The sequence below is a fragment of the Triticum aestivum genome, chromosome 3D (assembly GCF_018294505.1).
Source record: "Triticum aestivum cultivar Chinese Spring chromosome 3D, IWGSC CS RefSeq v2.1, whole genome shotgun sequence".
Classification (NCBI taxonomy): Eukaryota; Viridiplantae; Streptophyta; class Magnoliopsida; order Poales; family Poaceae; genus Triticum; species Triticum aestivum.
Window position 1 is genome coordinate 108,153,456 of NC_057802.1, and position 18,937 is coordinate 108,172,392.

An 18,937-nucleotide genomic window follows, 5' to 3' on the forward strand; every position below is an offset into this window, starting at 1 on the left:
GGTTTTTTTAAGAAACAAAAATTGAAAAACAAACTAGACGATCAACTTCCTTTTGTGTACAACGGACATGTATTTGCCTTTTCCACTCCGAAGCTCTTCCTGGCGCCCACTATACGGGTCCTTTGTTTTTTAATTCGAAAAAAAGATGGATCATTTCGACAACGGCGCACCAAGGACAGGACGCCGGCGAGCAGCTCGTGTGGGAGATCCATGGCAGCCGCGCGCGTGGGAAGGCGGCGCGTCTCTGCGTCATCTGCGGTTACCGGAGTCTCGCGGACGGCGTCAGGTCGGAGCGACGCAGAGGCGGCGGCGATCGGGAGTTTCCTTCCGGGCCTGGCACAGAGAGGAGGGCCGCCCCCCGCACCCGAGCAACAAAAGGCCCCAGCCAGAATCCAATGGCCGAGGAGGAATCGATTCTCGCGTCAGCGCCCGCCACACGGCACGAGCCAGAGGAGAAGCCATCCAGATCCGCGCGAAAACTCTGTGACGTTGAGTCGTCTTCCCCACCTCACTCCCCCTCCTCCCCTCTTCCTACTGGAGTACAGGTTCCGACCCCGACAGGCAACGCGTTCCAAAACTTTCGTTCAAAACCCAAGCCGCACGCCCCACCCCACCCAATCCCTCGGACGCCCGGACGGAGGGAACCCGAAATTTTCGGCCCCGCGTCGGCGCGCATCGTCCCTATCCGCATCCGCCTCCGCCTCAAATCCATCCCCATCTCGGACGGAGCCGACCGAACAATCCAATCCCCCTTCTCCGTCCTTAAATCCCTACTGCTCGCCGCCGCCGGAACCCTAAGGGCCCAACAATCCGCCGCCCCGATTCGAGGTTCTAGGGCATCGCGCGTCCCCCACCCCCATGCCCTAGCCGCCGCGGGCGCCAGTGCCATGCTCGCCTCCCGCATCCCGCCCAAGCGCTGCATCGCCGCCGTCCCGTACGAGCTGGAGCCCCCCGCCGCCGCCGCCGAGGGCATGCCGCCCGCCAAGCGCCGCCGGGAGCGCGTCCTGCCCTCGCGGTTCAGGGATTCGGCCGTCGCGCCGCCGCCCGCCAAGAAGGCCTGCAAGGCCCCCGCCCCGCCCAAGGTCGAGGACAGGGACGGCGAGGTGTACGAGGTGGAGGTGCGCGCCGTCGGCCCGAAAGGCTCCGCCTTTGGGGCCGTGCAGACCGAGGTGTGGACCGGCGAGCCGGCGCAGACGGAGGAGGAGCTGTACCGCGCGTGCCGGAACATCAGCCGGAGCGGCAGCTCGGGCTGTTTCAGTGGTAGCGTCGTCACTTCCGTCAGCAATGCCGGTGGGAAATGCGTGCCGGAGGAGCGGCCCGTGGTGGGTGCTGTGGCCACGCCCACGAGCAATGCTGCTGCTGGGAATGCTGGCCCGGAGGGGAGGTCCTCGGTGGTGGAATGCAAGCCAAAGCAGGAGGCCGAGGTGAGGAGAGAGGATTTCTACTGGCCAGAGGATTTTGTGCTCGGCGACGTGGTGTGGGCAAGGTCGGGAAAGAAGAGCCCCGCGTGGCCCGCGCTAGTGATTAACCCGCTGCAGCACGCCCCAGAGGTTGTGCTCAACTCTTGCGTTCCCGGCGCCCTCTGCGTCATGTTCTTCGGTTACTCTGCCGGCGGCCAAAACAGGGTAATTTATCACAGTTTCCTGGATAAGCGTTGCAGTTTTCTTTCCCTGGTCGAGTTAGTTGGTTTATATGAACCAACCGTCTCCTTTCTGTTTTTCTTTTCCGTGGGCTCACATAGTCGAATTCTTTTGTATGTAGGACTATGGATGGGTCAAGCAAGGGATGATCTTTCCCTTTGTGGAATACCTAGATAAGTTCCAGGGACAATCTCTGCATAAGCTTAAGCTCAAGCCAAGCAAATTCCGTGCAGCAATTGAGGAGGCTTTCCTTGCCGAGCGTGGCTTTTTCGAGCTCCAAATGGATGGGGTCTGCTCTCTGGACAAGTCTGTGAATGAGCAGTCTGTCGCTGATGGCGCACATGAAGTGACTGGTTCTAATAACGAGCAGGAGTGTCAATCTCATTCTCAGGTAATTGGACGTGTGGAGTTGTAATAGCTGAGCTTGTAATCTTGTACTAGCTACCTCATTTATTGCAATTCCCCGGCTAGGCTGCTATCTAATTAATTTACTGTGTTGCAGGTGGTTGTTAAATTAGCAGCATGTTGTGATAGTTGTGGTAATCGTCTTCCATCCAAGATTTCAAAGAAAAAGAAGCAAGAAGCAGAGCAGTTACTTTGTAGGCACTGTGAAAAGGTACGTCTCTGGCATGTGACTGACCAAGGTGCTTCGTATGTTTTATTAACTCATTCGTTTCTATTTAGTGCCTTACATGGGTAAATTATCATGTTTGCAGCTATTGCAGTCAAAGCAATACTGTGGCATATGCAAGAAAATTTGGCATCACACGGATGGTGGAAACTGGGTAAGCCTTGAAGCCGCTTTGGTTATGCTATAGATATAGATTGTCTTCTCTTGATTGTTTTAGGCATTGACCTGCAATCCGTTTCTTGGCAGGTATGTTGTGACGAGTGCCAGATTTGGGTTCATGTAGAATGCGACCGGACATGCAGTGAACTGGAGGTTGTTTGTTCACCTTTGTTTGGTGTTGACATTTTAATGTCATGATGTTTGTTATGTATATAATGCAATGCTTCCATGGATAGGCTCCACTGACTACACATTATTTTGCAGGATTTAGAAAATACCGAGTATTTCTGTCCTGATTGTAAGTCTAAACGCAAGAGAGTATTGAAAGTTGAACAAACGAGCACTTCCAACAGTTCAGAGTGAGTTATTCATTTCCTTCTCAAACCTATGGATGTTTTTTGGCTGTTATAATAAATAAGAATGCTAGTTTCTAACATGTCTCAACATAGATTTGCCAGCACTTCAAAGGAAAAATTGCCTGAATCCATACCTGTATGCTGCTCGGTGATGGAAGCATTGTACTTACCAGAGAAGCACATGTAAGCATTTGACATATCTTCTACTGAATCTTCAGATTACATGTTTCTTTAAATTTGCTTAATTATCAATATTCTATCTGAAATATTTTTTTGTATTAAGAAAGAAATACTAAAATTATTAAACATGCCATCTTTTCTTTTTGTGGAGCAGCAACTTTCCTCTTTTGGTTCATTTTCCAGGCTAGAAAAATTGACCTGAGAGCTAAAGTACAAGTGCACAAACATATGTTACGGAATTGAAGTGGCCACTGTATACTTGCAATTGGTCCTTTAACCTTCACTTGGTGCATAAGCAAGTGGCTTTTAGGTCGCATTAGTTCTTACCACAGCCACCCCTTTGAGGATTGGTCACTTTTGTGATGGGAATTCATCCGATGTTTAGAGACCAGAAGCAATAAAAACCATTACACAGTTGCCTGCGGTCATCATGTTGCATTGATTTCCTTATGTGTGCTTGCATCATTGCACAGTTGCACCAGTATTGGTATTTGATTATTCTTTTTGCTGGCAGGATATTATGTCAATGCAAATCTTGCAAGAAAAAGATGATGACTCTGAATGAGTGGGAGAGGCATACTGGCTCAAGGAAGAAAAATTGGAAGATGAGTATTAAACTCAAGAGCACTGGGGAGCCACTAATTGACTTGGTAAGCCCTCAGGATCTTCATCAACTTGGACGTCTGTGGTTCAACATAATATGTGAATGCTTATCCTATATACCTAGTTAGTTGATCCCCACTAACTCCAATTCTCTCAACATGCAACTATGCCACCATGCATGGGAAAATATCTACCTTAACATGCACCACGCATACTACTCATATTCAATATTTTTTCTACAGCTATACGATAATCAAATATAATAAATGTATTAGTTTCAATTCTCAGATTTTTAATCCAAAAGTACTTCATACAATCAAATCTCATTGAAATAATTGCAACCAAGTCCCGCAACAATGCACGGTGTATCATCTCTAGTTGACACTAATGCACATATCCATGCAAAACTGACAAGATTACTTTTTTGTCATTATCTGCAGCTTCATGATATTCCTGGTGGGAATTTCAAGTCTTCTACCTCAGGTATTAAGAAAGAAGAGTTGCTTTCTTTACAAGGTGCGCCACTCTTGATTTTTTTCATGGGCTGTGTGTGGTTGGTGATTTTAATATGACTTCACACGGTTGATTTTTCCAATATCTGCAGCAAACTCTTATAGTCCAGTCTATGCTAAATGGACAACTGAACGTTGTGCCGTCTGTCGGTGGGTTGAGGATTGGGACTACAACAAAGTTATCATTTGTAACAGGTAATTCCTGCCGTCATTTGAATTTTTATCCATCACCTTCACTTAAGAATTCCTTCTATGTTTTAAGACTAAATTTTCTGTAAATTTTCATGATTAGTGGTTAACAAAAGCTTCTCGAAAATTTATGTATTCAGATGTCAAATAGCTGTCCATCAAGAGTGCTACGGAGCTCGTGTCGTACAGGATTTAACTAATTGGGTTTGTCGAGCTTGTGAACTGCCCCAACAAAAAAAAGAATGCTGCCTATGCCCTGTAAAAGGTATTTTGTCTCGATGAATATCCTATACTACATTGTTTGGAACGCTTGTTCTTTTCCTAATTTCTATATGAAACAATTCCTGTGAAATTCTTGTATCCCAAAATGGGGCCTCATTGTTTCCGCATCACAAACAGGGCTCCAATTGATGTGCTCCATAGTTTCATGATTCATCATTAACATGGAATTGTTTGGACAGTTCAGTAATTTCCTTAAGTGTTGATGTTTTTAGCGTGTTCCTGACTGATGCTTAGTTTTATTCCTTTGATGTGATAAGTTTGATTGGTGCACATTGGTATCTAATATTCTAATGTTTTCTTGTCTTGTTTACTATGTTGTTTACGGATCACTCATGCTGTTAACTTGTACTTCTTGTTGGACCTCCTAGGTGGTGCTCTCAAGCCAACTGATATTGACCAACTGTGGGTTCATGTCATGTGTGCCTGGTATCAGCCTAAAGTCTCCTTTCCTGTTGAGGAGACAATGGAGCCAGCTATGGGCATATTGAGCATCCCTTCTGAGTACTTTAAGAAGGTTAGGATTTTTATCTGGTACTTTTTGCAAGGTTACCTAATGGGTAATTATTGTATGTGCTTCTATGTTCAATCACCTTACTCTTTGCTTAACTCTGTTTTTTGTTTTGTTAATTCCAGACATGCATCATATGCAAGCAGATGCATGGGGCCTGCACCCAGTGCTACAAGTGTTCTACTTATTATCATGCAATATGTGCATCAAGAGCTGGATATCGCATGGAGGTAGACTGCCTTTGCCACCTTTTTGTAGTGGAAATTGTCATCATTCTTTTCTTATATGAAAACAGAATGCATGTTATTGGCTATATTATGATTGTCTGAAAGATTATGTTTGAGCATATGCCACTTACCAGCCTGATATTCTTTGCTTCTGTGTATTATTGCTGTGCATTAGGAAGTTTTTAGCACCAACTTTTATATTTAAGCTACGTCATTGCAAAAGTTCCCTTGTGCCATTTTTTTTTGTGTCGTCGCTCAAATACTCCGATTTGAGCTAATCCTAAAGTTTTTAAGCATGCTGTCTTCAAAGCATAACTTGATACAACTGTTTAAACTGCGCATTATTTGACACAAACATTTTCTGGCGTTTGTTCCTTATTAACTGATTTTAAACATAAACATTAAAGTTGTCCTTTTCCTGTACTCTTGCAGTTGCAATACTCTGAGAGAAATGGTAGGAAGATGACTAAAATGGTCTCCTACTGTGCGTTTCACAGGTAATAATTCTCACTTGATTTTTCCTTTTTGGTTAAGTTAAATTCATGAGTGGTTATCTGGAAGAACAATTCTAAGTTGGCTTCATGATCGTTATATATACTTCCTTTTGTGTAATCTTTTGGGGTTGATTTTAGTACCAATCAAAACCTATTTTTAAGAAAATAATGGCAAATATGGTCCATCGAACTGGCATGATTTTGGAACAATGTCATTTGCAGAAGTGAAAATGTAACCTGAGGCAGAATTTGCCACCAGTAAATGTTACTAATACATGTTATTCTTTCTTGTCCACTTCAGTACTCCTGACCCAGATAATGTGTTGATAGTGAAGACACCTGATGGAGTGTTCTCCACCAAATTTTTGCTCCAAAACAATGAGAAGCAATCTCCTTCAAGACTAGCTAAGTGCGAAAATCACCAGGAGGTTTTTCCTGCTGAAATTTCTGACCGCCCAGCTGCAAGGTGCCTACCTTATGAAATGTTGAAAAACAAGGTATTTTCCAATTATCTTGGTTTTCTGCACCCACCCTGGACACCACCCCCTACACATACACATACCATTGTGTAGTTTTAATTTCTGTTAGTTTTGTCAGCAAGTCCTTAGTACTAAGTTATCTGTGTTTTCCAGAAACAACAAGGAGAGGCAGTTGCCCATCGAATAATGGGACCCCGACACCACTCTCAGGATTTGATTGAGGCTTTGAACACGTACATGGTAATTGCCTGGTCCTGAGCATCACCACTCTTTTTTTTGAACATTTGAATGCTAGAAACATTTAGGCATCTTATTCCCTTGTCAGCAGGACCAGAAGGACGACCGACCTTTTGCTACGTTCAAAGAAAGGCTTCAATATTTACAGGTTTATTTTCTGAACGATTGTGGTTCTTAAAAGGCTATATGAGCAAACCAATAAACATATGTTTGATTATTTCAGAGAACCGAAAATAAGAGGGTCTCTTGTGGTCGATCTGGAGTACATGGATGGGGGCTCTTTGCTGTTAGGAAAATTCAGGAGGGGCAAATGGTAATCAATGCTCATAGTAACTACATTATCAAGCACATGCACTAACATACCATTATTCTGGTCACAAAGCATAATTTAACCGCTACATGTAGCTCCAATTAGTGTATATACTTGGTTGCATTGAATTATCTCCAACTAATGAATATAATTGGCTGCAATGCTTGATCTCCAATTCATGTATATATGCCTATAATTATGCACAACAAACCAATTACATCCATGTTAAATCGGCAGCATGAACATTTTTAGTACATTTTCTGTCTCAGACTAGAGTTCAAAATTTTACCATGAAAATGCTTATGCATATGTTATTGAAGCACTTATTTAATACTACCTCTGTTTATTTTTATAAGACGTTTTAGACTTTCATACATTCAAAACAGCATAAAGCAAGTTGTCTGAACGTCTTATAAAAATAAACGGAGGGAGTACATCCCATTTGCGAGGGATCTGTTCTTAATTTGTCAGCTAACCAAACTTGTGCCAGGTGATTGAATATCGTGGGGACCAAGTCAGACGTAGTGTTGCTGATTTGAGGGAAGCACGATATCACAAGGAAAATAAAGACTGCTACGTGAGTTATTTTTATGCTTTCCTTTTTGTATTGTTTTAGTTGGTTCTCTACCTTCAACTTGAACGGTTTAACTGGTGTAACTAATCGCCGTCATGCAATTTTTTCTTGATGACAATTTGATTAAGTGTAGAATCAACTAGAATTATCACATAAAACTGCAGTTTGATGTTCTGACGTTGTGAATTGTTCTTTTGCGTTTTGTGCTGCTGCAGCTGTTCAAAATAAGCGAAGATGTCGTGATTGATGCTACAGAGAGAGGAAACATCGCCCGTATAATTAACCACTCGGTAAACCTTCATCATGCTCTCACACCTGCTTCATCTTCTTGAACCAACGAAACGGCAACCAATATACTTGTTGCGTTTGCAGTGCATGCCTAACTGCTACGCGAGGATCGTGAGCGTTGGCGACAACAAGAGCCAGATAATTCTGATTGCCAGGAGAGATGTTTCAGCCGGAGAAGAACTGACGTACTGCTTCATAACCCCTCTCTATTCAGTCGCGTCGAGAGTGTAAACGACAGCCTGCAACCAGTTGATCTTCTTTCTGACCCCTCTGTTTCCTGCTCTGATGCGCAGGTATGACTACAAATTTGACCCGGACGAGTCGGAGGATCGCAAGGTTCCTTGCCTGTGTAAAGCTCCTAACTGCCGTGGATACATGAACTGAAGTGCTCACAAGGACTAACCCCAATTACAGTGGCGAAGCGCCACATTCCCAGATTCATCCAGATTCTTTCATCATCTTGTGCATGGCCGTCAGCATGCAACCAGTTTGTGTTTTTTTTAGTCACAGGATTTTGCTAGATAGCGAGGTAGGGCTTCCCAGGCTAGATAAAAGAAGAACAGAGCTGGCAGGCACAGCCAGAGCCAGCCAGGCATTGTAAATTCTTCATTGCTGTAATAAATTGATGCTTTCTCTATGAAAAGAAAAGAAAGGAAAAGAAATCCAAAAGGGAAGAAAATGTCCAGTTGGTGCAATACATTTTGTGTGACATCTCAGATGCATGCTGAGAAGAGTTTAATAATTAATTGATTAATCTTCTCTGTTACTGCTGGTGCTACATCTTGTACGTGCTGTTTCTGTTTTCAGAAGATAGGATGCCTGTGGTGCTGCCGCCACCTCCCCGGCATGTCGTCGTCCCGGAGGTGGGCATGGTCGTTCGGGTGGCTGCAGCTGGGCCACTATCCCTGGGTGGGCAGAATGTCAGCGACCCGTCCGCCTCTCCCGCTGGTCGACTCGAAGCAGCGTGAACCGTAACGTCTCTGCTGCTTGGCCAGTACCGCCTCCCACCTCCGCCGCCCTGGTCCACGGCGCTCGCCATTGCTCGCTCGCCACGACGGCCACGAGCATCTCCGGCCTCGTCGAGGTGTCGGCGTCTCACGGGGAGAGAAGACAGGATTTTAAAAAGTGGGCGACGAAGATGCACTTACTCGTCGTGCCCACGTGCTGCCTCTCCTCCACTTCGCCTCATCCGCAACTACCAAAGCTTCCGCGGCCGCTGCCTCGCAGCCTCGGGCACTCCGCGTCGCCGCGCTTCGGCGTCCCCTTCCGCCGGGCCGTGGCGGCCCCCGCCATGCGCCGCCGCGGGCGACGGAGGGCGGCCGCCCCTCCTCCGACCGCCGCCGCCGCAGGAGAGGCCTCCAGCGGCTCCCCTGGTCCTCCAGGAGGCGAGGACAAGGTGATTATGGTGGCCTTCTCTGCTCGGTGCTCCGCTTTGAGCTTAGTATAATCAGTACTATGGTTTGACTGTTCTGACTTCAGAACTTTAGGTCTGGTTTCTAGCTTGACAATTGCTTTAGCGTCCTGCCGCATTGTTAAATTTTGCAATAGACATACACTCATACATTGTTAGTTTGTCACATCGTGCGCTCTGCAACTGTGGGTTTGCAGTTCAGCGTGTGGATTCGGAGCGATGGGACTACACTACACCCTCTGATTCACAAACCGACCATAAGATCACAATCTCTATTGTTTTAGTCGTGCATAGGCAAAGTGCCAGTCTGTCTGCTTTGCTGTTGTGACGTCGCTGCAATGCGCTTCAATGAGCTTGATTTCGTATGGTCAAACCGACAGTATCAAATTTGGGACCGTTGTTCTAAAAACGCAATTCTGGTTTTTGCACGAGGTCCACATTGCGCTATTAGCTGCAGTTCCTTTTAGGGAAAGGAGAGTTTGATCTTAACTTCTGTTTATTATTCTTGTTTCGTCTAATGTTATGAGTTGCGGTTGTTGGCCCTAGATCTGCTTTGACATGCCATGCCATTGCAGCGAATGGCATTTTGGGCGCTGTGTGTGCCACTCTGCAAATGCTGGTGCCTCTTGTGCTGGTTTGTTGTTTGTTGCGTTGCTAATGAATGCATATTTCCTTCATCTCATGCTGATAGAGAGCTGGTACAGACCTCAAAACGCTAGCTAGAAGATTCTGGAAAGTTGCTGCGCCTTACTGGTGGTCAGAGGATAAGGCCCAAGCAAGGCTGCAGCTTGCTGGTGTATTTGCGCTCACGCTGGCAACTACAGGGATCAGTGTTGGATTCAACTTTCTGGGTCGTGATTTCTACAACGCCCTCGCCGGTATGTTTCGTCTTCCGTTAAATCTGTTATGAACTGGTAGACTGAATGTTAGTGTTCTGAAATGAAAATTAGGATGGCCAGTGCACGTGATAAAGATCAGGGGGCAGGAGAGGAAGGGATTAACTCTTTTAGTTACACATTAAAATTCTCAAGAGTATTTATAAAGAGGACATGTCTCTGTTGAAACTTTGGGTGTCATCTGCAGTGTCCAAAATAGACAAGAAGTTATGTTTCAGCCTTCAGTATGGGTGTAACTGAAGGTGTCATTTCATATAATTCGAAGTGGATGCACATCATCTTATCTTTTTACTGGCTAACACATATTTAGTGGTGTCTATTTCAAGACAAGGATCAGGAACAATTTACCAAGCAACTGCTGTACTACTTGGGAGGTTTCGCTGTAGGAGTTCCGGTGAGCATATTGCTGCCCTTTTGTAGGTATTGCTCTTCAAGCTGCTATTTGTAGCACCTTGACATGAATAGTGATAATATCGGATGATGTTACCTTATGAGTAATCTTTTCTCCATCAGTGCACTATCCTGTTTAACAATCTATGACTAGTATTTACAGAGGGAACATAGCTGCGGTTTTCTGTGTTAAGTGTCAGTGGTTTGTATATCATGATAGATATCCCTTCCAGGGTTGTCTAGAACCACAATGTTTATATTTTCTAGCTGTTTAAGAGGCTGTAGCTAAATTTATTGTTGACGTTTTACCTAAAATCTACCTGGTTATCTTTCCCATTTAGCAAAAGGTCCCGGACTCCCAGTAAAAGTACTAGACAATTGAACATTTGATCTCTGCACTAGCGGACTAAAGCTGCAAGGATCTTACTCTTGCTCCTTGTTCCCAGAAGTGTCTGGAATTGCTATTCTCCTATTAACATTCATCATTAGGAACTGTATTCGTTACTTTGCTTCTCATGGTTCAGATTCACCAACTAGTGTACCTCATAATAGACTTATGTTCTGATTTGCAATCTCCTGCTTGCACTGCTATACAGTTCTTTGTCTTGAGGGACTATGCAAGAGAAACCCTCTCTTTAAGATGGCGATCTTGGATGACAAGTTATTACATGAAGCGCTACTTTAAGAACAGAACATTCTACAAGATTCAGTCTCAATCACTAATAGACAATCCAGACCAGCGGATCAATGATGATCTAAGTGCATTTACTGGAACTGCGCTTGCATTTTCCCTGACACTTCTCAACGCTGTCGTGGATTTGGTATCATTCAGCAATATCCTTTATGGAATCTATCCGCCATTATTCGTTGTTCTTATTGTTTATTCTCTTGGAGGGACCGCTATTAGTGTCTTCCTTGGTAAGGTAAGGCTTTTACCAGCGTTATTTATCTATAACTTGAATCAAAATAGATATAATTGTTCACATTCTTTCGTTATTATGTAACTAATAGTTGGTCATGCTTGTGTTGACAGAGTTTGGTCAACTTGAACTTCATGCAAGAAAAGAAAGAAGCTGATTTCCGTTACGGGCTTGTCCGTGTTAGAGAAAATGCTGAATCAATTGCCTTTTACGGTGGTGAGGAAAATGAATTGCAACTTCTGTTGGATCGGTTCAGGAGGGCTTACCAAAACCTAAGTGTAAGCATTGCTTCTATAGCCTGTCTATCGCCTTATATTCCCTTTTGTTTTGCTCCACTTTTCTTGTTTGTTCCGACATTATGAAAGCCACCATAGGGTCATTTCTCAGTAGGTAAGCCTGCTAAGCAGTGGATGGAGTAGAGTGGCGAGCTTGCAATAAACAAGCACCCAACAGCTTGTTTGTTTTCAGCACTTATTTATATTTTGTAAAATGATTTTATGATATTTGGATGGGTTTCTCACAAATTCATTGACCTTTTATTTATAATGCATTTCATCAGAAAGCAAAACGCCAGTGGTTTCTAGATCAAGCTTTGCTTGTCTTTGATAGTCCTGTAAATTGCTACTCATATTAGTGAATCATGTTGAATGTAGTTTTATAACATCCAGTGCTGATTTTATGATCTCCAAAAAGTTTGTTAACTATGATGATAACTGTGGCAGGTGAAATAAAGTATTACTCCTTCCGTTAAAAAATATAAGATGTTTTGGATATTTCAATATGGAACACATACGGACTGAAATGAGTGAACAAACACACTGAAACGTGTCTATATACATCCGATTCAGAAAAAAGTTTGAACATCTTACTCCATTTGTGAACGAGGGAGTACTTTTCTAGAACACATTGCAAAGAGTGTACTCCCTCCGTCCGGAAAAGCTTGTCCCATGCTTGTTCCTCAAATGGATGTATCTAGCACTAACTTGGTGCTAGATACATCCATTTGAGGGACAAGCTTTTTCGGACGGAGGGAGTATATTTTTGCATTGGAAGAAACGCGGGAAAGTGCAAAAGATACAACGCCACAGGTGATAATGACTCAAAACATGACCAAAAGCCTAACAACCAACTATGAAAACTGCAGCCTGAAGATGCCACAGAGGCACGCAAAAGAGCCTGAGCCGAAATTCTGACTAGGAATGTAGTAGGTGGTTGTGCATGCCATTGGCTTCTTAGTGCCAACTTACTTCCAGATCTCTGCTTCGTCCAAGATCTGCTCCACCAACATGTTGCAGTGTCGCCATAATCTCCTCAGCATCAGCAAGATCGGCAAGCGAAATAAAATGTCATCATTGCTAGAAAAGCACGTTGAATGCCTAGAACTTTGTCTCTCTGGATGTGGTATTACATAGGTTACGTTTCACATTAATATGCCGCTTTATACGTTTACAGTAAATTGAATACTACATTTTCTTATCACGCTGTAGTAACTACATACGCAGTCATAATCTTCTACTGCCACTGTGCTAAAATATACTGCACCTAGCAACTACGTCCTTTTTTGTAGTTTTCTTTGTTGGGGGTTATTTGTGCAAAAGTGCGGGGCCAGGTGTCCTTCAGTGCTTCTTAGGTGTGTGTACATGTCTTGTAACCCAGACTTTGACAAGAATGGAACACGTATACTTCTGAAAAAAAGTATCCAAAGTAAGATGATTTCCGGATCCCAAAACAAAGTGCTTTTATATTTATATACTCTCGTGAGGGAATTCACTACCATTCTTGAAAACAGGCACCCTGCGTCAGCTTTGCTCTGTATATACTTATATGTTCAACTAGAAAATTATGGTGCAATTTATATTTGCGAATGGTCTGATGTTTGACTTTGTTTGTTATCTTTGCAGGAATTGCTGATAGCGTCCCGGAATCTGGAGTTCTTCACCAATGGTTACCGATATTTAATTCAAATCCTGCCAGCTGCAGTTGTTGCTCCAATGTTTTTTGCAGGAAAAATCGAGTTTGGAGTAATAAACCAATCGGTGTCTGCTTTCAATCACATCCTCAGTGATTTTTCTCTCATTGTTTTCCAGTTTCAGTCAATTAGTGCATTCTCGGCAGTCATTGATCGTTTAGGTGACACCTCTCTCTGTCTCTGTCGTCTCTCTCTCTCTCTACTACTCCCTCCGCCCGGAATTACTTGTCGCAAAAATGGATGTATCTAGACGTGTTTTAAGTTCTAGATACATCCATTTCTATCCATTTCTGCGACAAGTAATTCGGGATGGAGGGAGTACTTGCTAAGGTAACTAGATTAACCTAATCGAACTGTAAACTACAGGTGAATTTGATGATCTATTGGGTGAAAATGGGTCTTCTCTATCACCCCGACGTGATAGCATTGATGGGATCAACATTTCTTTCAAGAGTGGCAGTCCTTCTGTTCTCAGTTCTAATGGATCACAAATGCAATCTGAGCCAGGCATAGTTCTAGAGATTTGTGATTTGACATTGTTAACACCCAGGGGTGGAAATATTCTCATCACTGACTTCAATATGGAATTAAAAGACAAGGACCACCTACTGGTATTTCATCTTTAGCTAGTTGTACAATCAGCAATATCAATAGTACTGCTGACATCAGGCTGATATGGTGATCTCATTTTTAATTTAAGGTAATGGGGCCCAGCGGCTGTGGGAAGACCTCATTGCTGCGTGCTTTGGCTGGTCTTTGGACTAGTGGTACTGGGGATATCATATACCATGCCAGAGATTCTAGGCAGCTTCAGACAGCAACTTTAGGTTCTAATGAGCCATCCAACATAAAGCCAGAGGGTGAAGAACTATTACAAAGTTCCAAGCAGAGAAGAGATAATGGCATTTTTTTTGTCCCACAAAGACCATATATGGTTTTGGGCACTCTTCGCCAGCAATTGCTCTATCCTACATGGACTGCAAATATACATCAGTCACCAACTAATGATGCTCAAAGCAAAGGTAATTTGTTTCATGGGAGGTATTGAGTACAAATTGTCATCTAGGTGCAAACCACATCGGTTTGGACGTTTAGTTAACATGGAAATTCTGCACGAACCGGTAATCCGAAAAGTAACTAACACATGAAATTTAATTTGTTAGTACAAGAAGAGAAATGTGCTCATGTACTAAAAGAAGGAAGAGGTGAAAACATTATTGCTCATATCATCAAACCATTTCTTTGTTTTGTTTCTCCCAACATGAATTTGTTTTTGAATAAGAGTACATAGGTAGATACCTAATATAGTCATTGTAGTATAGAACTTCCAATTTTGTTGAATGGCCAAGTATTTATTCTTTAGTTTTGAATCTTTGGCACTGATAACGTCTCGTTTATTTTATTTTAGCAAAGTCAGGAGGGGTGGTCCACAGCTGAATTTTTCCAGTAAAATCAGCAAACCAGAGAAGTACATAGCGAGTTACAGAATACAAAAAGAAAAAACCCAGCTAGTAGAGAAATGAAAAAAAATTACATGAAGACATCGAGGAAACTTTCCTCTAGTCTGGTCAGTCCCGAGTCCAGCAGAGCACAATGTTTCTTTCTGAATGCTTGTGCGTAACTCGGTGCACCTTCAACTTCAGACTTTCTTTACATTGCTTTGCCACCAGTGCAGCAGGAATGGTTATATGATCGAACACCTTGCGATTTCGAGCTAACCAAATAGTCCAGTAAGCTGCAGTGATGAGGATAATCCAACCTTGTCAGCTGTCCTGAATCAGCTCATTTCTTTCGACTGTATAGACGTCCCTAGGATCAAATGCTCATGCAAGGTCAATCCCAAGCTGCAAAACATTTTTCGTACGTTGGTAGAGAAGTGAGAAGCAATTTCACTACTCGCACATCCAAAAGGACACTTACCATCATCAATAACCCCCTGCCTTACTTTAATTCCTTGCTTTACCAGCAGTCAATCAAATATTTTTTCTTTCTTAGGTGCCGCAAAGGTCCAAATTGTGGAAAAGCTGGGTCCTGAATCCCACCCAAAATAGAGAAACGATAAAGGATACTGCCCTAAAATGTTTTGGAAGTCTAAGGCAACCAGTATCCTTGATTAGGCACAAAGCTTCCAGATGTTAACTAAGCAGAAGTTGCATCAGAGCCAGATAATTCATCTAATCTCAAAAAAGAAAAGAAAAAGGGAGCAGTTAACTCATCAGTGTCCCATTGAGAAGTTATGGATCGTTCGGGAATTAGCAATTCCTGATCTCAATCAGAAACATAAATGTTAGGTTGGAGAGCATGAGAAAGAGGGCACGGAAATGCAAGTATCATTGACCATTATTAGTCCATGTATCTGTAACACCTTGGTCCAGTTTGCCTCATGCGTTTAGTTACTTTGGTAGCAAGTTCGATTAATCCAACATGGAGGATTTAGACGATTTCAAAGTCTCAAGACAGCACAGAAATGCACCAGAACCAAGCGTAGTAACTCTAGCTTAACCTTTTCGAATCACTTGTGGATGAAAGTCCAAGTGAGTTAATATATGCATGGCTTTAGATTTTGTTCCCTGAGGTGTTACGGTTTATGCCTAAATGAGAAGTATTATGGTGTTTAAACTAACATAAGTCAACAAATTCTAGGCATTTGGAGAAGTTCTAGGAGTAGTACCACAGGATGGTTCTGAAATTTAGCATGTTCATTTCAGTGTTATTAATGCAGAATAATTCCATCTAACAGAAGTAAAATGCAAAAATTCTAGCAGTTACTTGTATTTTCCTTCTATCTTGTAGTTGCATCATTCTGGTCCGACAGTGACGCAGGAGTACTCCAGTTGTTTGAATTTTGTTGTCAGATGCGGAACAAACTTATGATTATCTGCGGATTCTGAACATTCATGTGCGACTGACCTAAAGTTGTGCTATTTTTTATGAATACCAGCTCCTCTTTCCTTTCTGTCTGAAGTCTCCACGTCAGATGGGGTGGGTGCCAAGCCTGAGATGCCCTCAACTGATGAACTGATCAGAGTACTTGAGGTTGTTAGGCTGGGCTACATATTACCACGTTTCAATGGCATGGATTCTGTCCATGATTGGGCTAGTGTTCTTTCCCTAGGGGAGCAACAGCGTCTTGCATTTGCTCGGTTGTTACTCGCAAAACCAACTCTGGTCCTACTGGACGAGTCCACAAGTGCACTAGATGATACAAATGAGGTAACAATCCATATACTGCTATTGCGCCTATATTTACTTTTACGAGCTGCTTCCTGCAACAAATTGTGAAGAAGACTGCTAATTCTGGAATTACCATCTATATATCTACTGAATTGCCCAAATAGTTTTACCTTAACACCATTTTAACTATTTCTCCCCTGGCTCAGGTTCATCTATACAGTCAGATTGAAGCTGCAGGGATTACATATATAAGTGTCGGTCACCGGAAGACACTTCACAGGTTCCACAACAAGGTTTTGTACATTTCAAAGTCCGATTCGGCAACTGGCAGCCTTCGTAATTGGGAGTTAAAGCCCACAGACCAGAAATCAATTGAAGAATCATCCCCATTTGCTTCATAAGAACTTCATGCGAACCAGTTTAGGCCCCTTCCTCAATATTCTTATCCCACATTTAACCCATTATGGTAAATATTGTTGCCCTACCAAGGATCCCATCTCCACGAGTTCAACGTTACAACTTACAAACTGGAGCTGGACTGTTGGCGAGGTTGATCTTACAGCTGGACTGACAAAATTGTGGCAGTGCTACTAACCAACCTGATAGCAGGATACGTTCTAGGACTTGGAATAATCTCACCTTTTTGTTTATGTTTATGCTTCATTGTTTAGAATGAAATATAACATATGTTTATGTACGGTTGATATTGCGCGCTGTTACCAACATTTTAATTTTTATTATCTGAATTTTCTCTGTTTATTTATTTCACACTTGATGGCTGTTAAAATCTTCCCATTTTTGATTTATTTTGTCATTCCGCCATCTATGTTCTAGCAACTGCAAGGAATCTCAGCTCTATAGAGTGATTTAGCTCACGAGGAACAGTTTTGAGTATTGATCTTCAGCAACTGCCGCGTGACAAAATCTTCTGAACTGAAGACCATTTGCTCTTTCTTGTATTCTCCAAGCAAGGAAAATTCACCAATTGCCAATAGAAACTGGTCTGTGTATTCTCCAAGCAAGGAAAAATCACCAATAGTCAAAAGAAACTGTAATCTTGATATTACAGTTTCACATACATATTACCCATGTACCCGTAGATGACCTGCCACGCTGCCATAATATGCAAAATATTCTACTCCAGATAATTTATGGGAGGTATCTTAACATGTTTACTGTGCATAATATGACATAATTTTTCTTTAATCACAAAAGATGTATACATGCTTTTCCTAATTCTTTTCATGCACATATGACCATACATTTGATCTTTTTTTTTTCCAAGCACCCATAGTAAAAAATGTTTTATATCTCCCTCGTATTGTAGATATTTTTTGAAAATGTTAACTATAGAAGCAATTGGTGTACATAATTTTTAAAATATGTGGAGACATTTTAAAATATGCATTACGATTGAAGGAATGTCAAATAAGAAATTCACATGTTTTAAATATGGATTTAAAGTTGCAAAAGAGCAAAGCGAAGTAGGATTGGTGGTAGCTGGGGTAATGTACTCGAGGACGCCCCTTATGCATCATGAACAGTAGCATAAGCATAATTTTGCTAATATATGTTCTCTGCTTCCAATAACACAAATGATAAATAAATGAGGGTTGAATGACATTTCTTTGTGAAAGGAATATGTGAGTTGTTTCTACAAGAACGTTTAGCATCATGTTTAGAGTTTTTTGTTGTTGAGAAAAGGCCAAAGGCTATATATTAAAGCATACCAATCCGTACAAGGCCATCTGTACATCAACTGAAAATTACACACGTCTTTGGGGAAATTGACGACATCTTCCCTCTTGCACTTGCTGACAGTATGATGCGGGCGAAGCTCGATGCCGTCTCTGGATCTCTGAAACACCATCGAAGTCAGGCAAATGTTCTTAACGCAGCGGCCAAGAAGTTTGTAGTCGGAGCCGAAAGGCACCGCAGACATTGATTTGAAAAAGCAGATCACCATCCCAGAGAAGAAGGTGATGAAAAGGGTTGGACGACTGCCCTTGATTCGGCTAGACAGATGCAGATAGACCTAACCGCACAAGCTCCCCGACGATGTCGAAATTAGCCGAACGTTGTTGGCCGGAGAAGGAACCATAGGACCAAGACACGAAGCATCACGGTGCACTCCGCCGAAAGACCCGTTCAAAGACCACCTGCATAACACGAAGACACAAGCAGATCCACCACTCCAGAAGAGCAGTGACCAGGCGATCTGCCATCGTCCTCTATGCCACTGTTGAGACCCCCGCCGACGAGGTGGATCACGAGTTGGGAAAACCTTATTCTTGATTTGCAAGGTACATCCATCATCACCACAGTGCCACCGTTGGAGCGGCAGGTGGAGCTAGAGTAGATTTGTGGCCTTGCCGGGAGGGAGGGGAGTGCTGACGGCTATCTAGGATTTCTAGAGAGGGAGAACGAGAAACTAGCGTTTAGAGTACACGGAGCTTTGATCTACAAGAACAAACATGGAAATAAGAAAAAAGAAAAAGCAAAATGATA

At 42.8% G+C, this 18,937-nt stretch overlaps 2 protein-coding genes across 6 annotated transcripts; both read left to right on the forward strand.

The window, feature by feature from the left end:
• The first annotated feature begins 295 nt into the window (after positions 1-295).
• On the forward strand, positions 296-8,364 carry LOC123077721 (histone-lysine N-methyltransferase ATX4). 4 transcript variants are annotated; one of them, XM_044500030.1, is made up of 22 exons: positions 296-1,625; positions 1,762-2,031; positions 2,143-2,256; positions 2,357-2,425; positions 2,518-2,583; positions 2,695-2,789; positions 2,880-2,969; positions 3,481-3,616; positions 4,010-4,085; positions 4,174-4,276; positions 4,411-4,535; positions 4,921-5,066; positions 5,186-5,290; positions 5,720-5,784; positions 6,083-6,278; positions 6,414-6,500; positions 6,586-6,645; positions 6,721-6,810; positions 7,298-7,384; positions 7,597-7,671; positions 7,754-7,854; positions 7,963-8,364. In XM_044500030.1, exons 1-22 carry the CDS (start codon positions 396-398, stop codon positions 8,051-8,053), a joined length of 3,477 nt encoding a protein of 1,158 aa, XP_044355965.1. In that variant the 5' UTR covers positions 296-395; the 3' UTR covers positions 8,054-8,364. The 4 variants fall into 4 exon arrangements, with proteins under 4 accessions (XP_044355965.1, XP_044355964.1, XP_044355963.1 ...); XM_044500029.1 differs by having other exon boundaries at positions 330-1,625; positions 4,010-4,052; XM_044500028.1 differs by having other exon boundaries at positions 330-1,625; positions 2,889-2,969.
• A 183-nt stretch (positions 8,365-8,547) lies between these two features.
• On the forward strand, positions 8,548-17,197 carry LOC123077723 (ABC transporter D family member 2, chloroplastic). 2 transcript variants are annotated; one of them, XM_044500031.1, is made up of 10 exons: positions 8,560-9,065; positions 9,772-9,958; positions 10,303-10,370; positions 10,963-11,289; positions 11,400-11,564; positions 13,188-13,416; positions 13,622-13,866; positions 13,956-14,277; positions 16,197-16,468; positions 16,636-17,197. In XM_044500031.1, exons 1-10 carry the CDS (start codon positions 8,808-8,810, stop codon positions 16,828-16,830), a joined length of 2,268 nt encoding a protein of 755 aa, XP_044355966.1. In that variant the 5' UTR covers positions 8,560-8,807; the 3' UTR covers positions 16,831-17,197. The 2 variants fall into 2 exon arrangements, with proteins under 2 accessions (XP_044355967.1, XP_044355966.1); XM_044500032.1 differs by lacking the exons at positions 16,197-16,468; positions 16,636-17,197 and adding an exon at positions 14,664-14,775 and having other exon boundaries at positions 8,548-9,065.
• Positions 17,198-18,937: the final 1,740 nt, after the last annotated feature.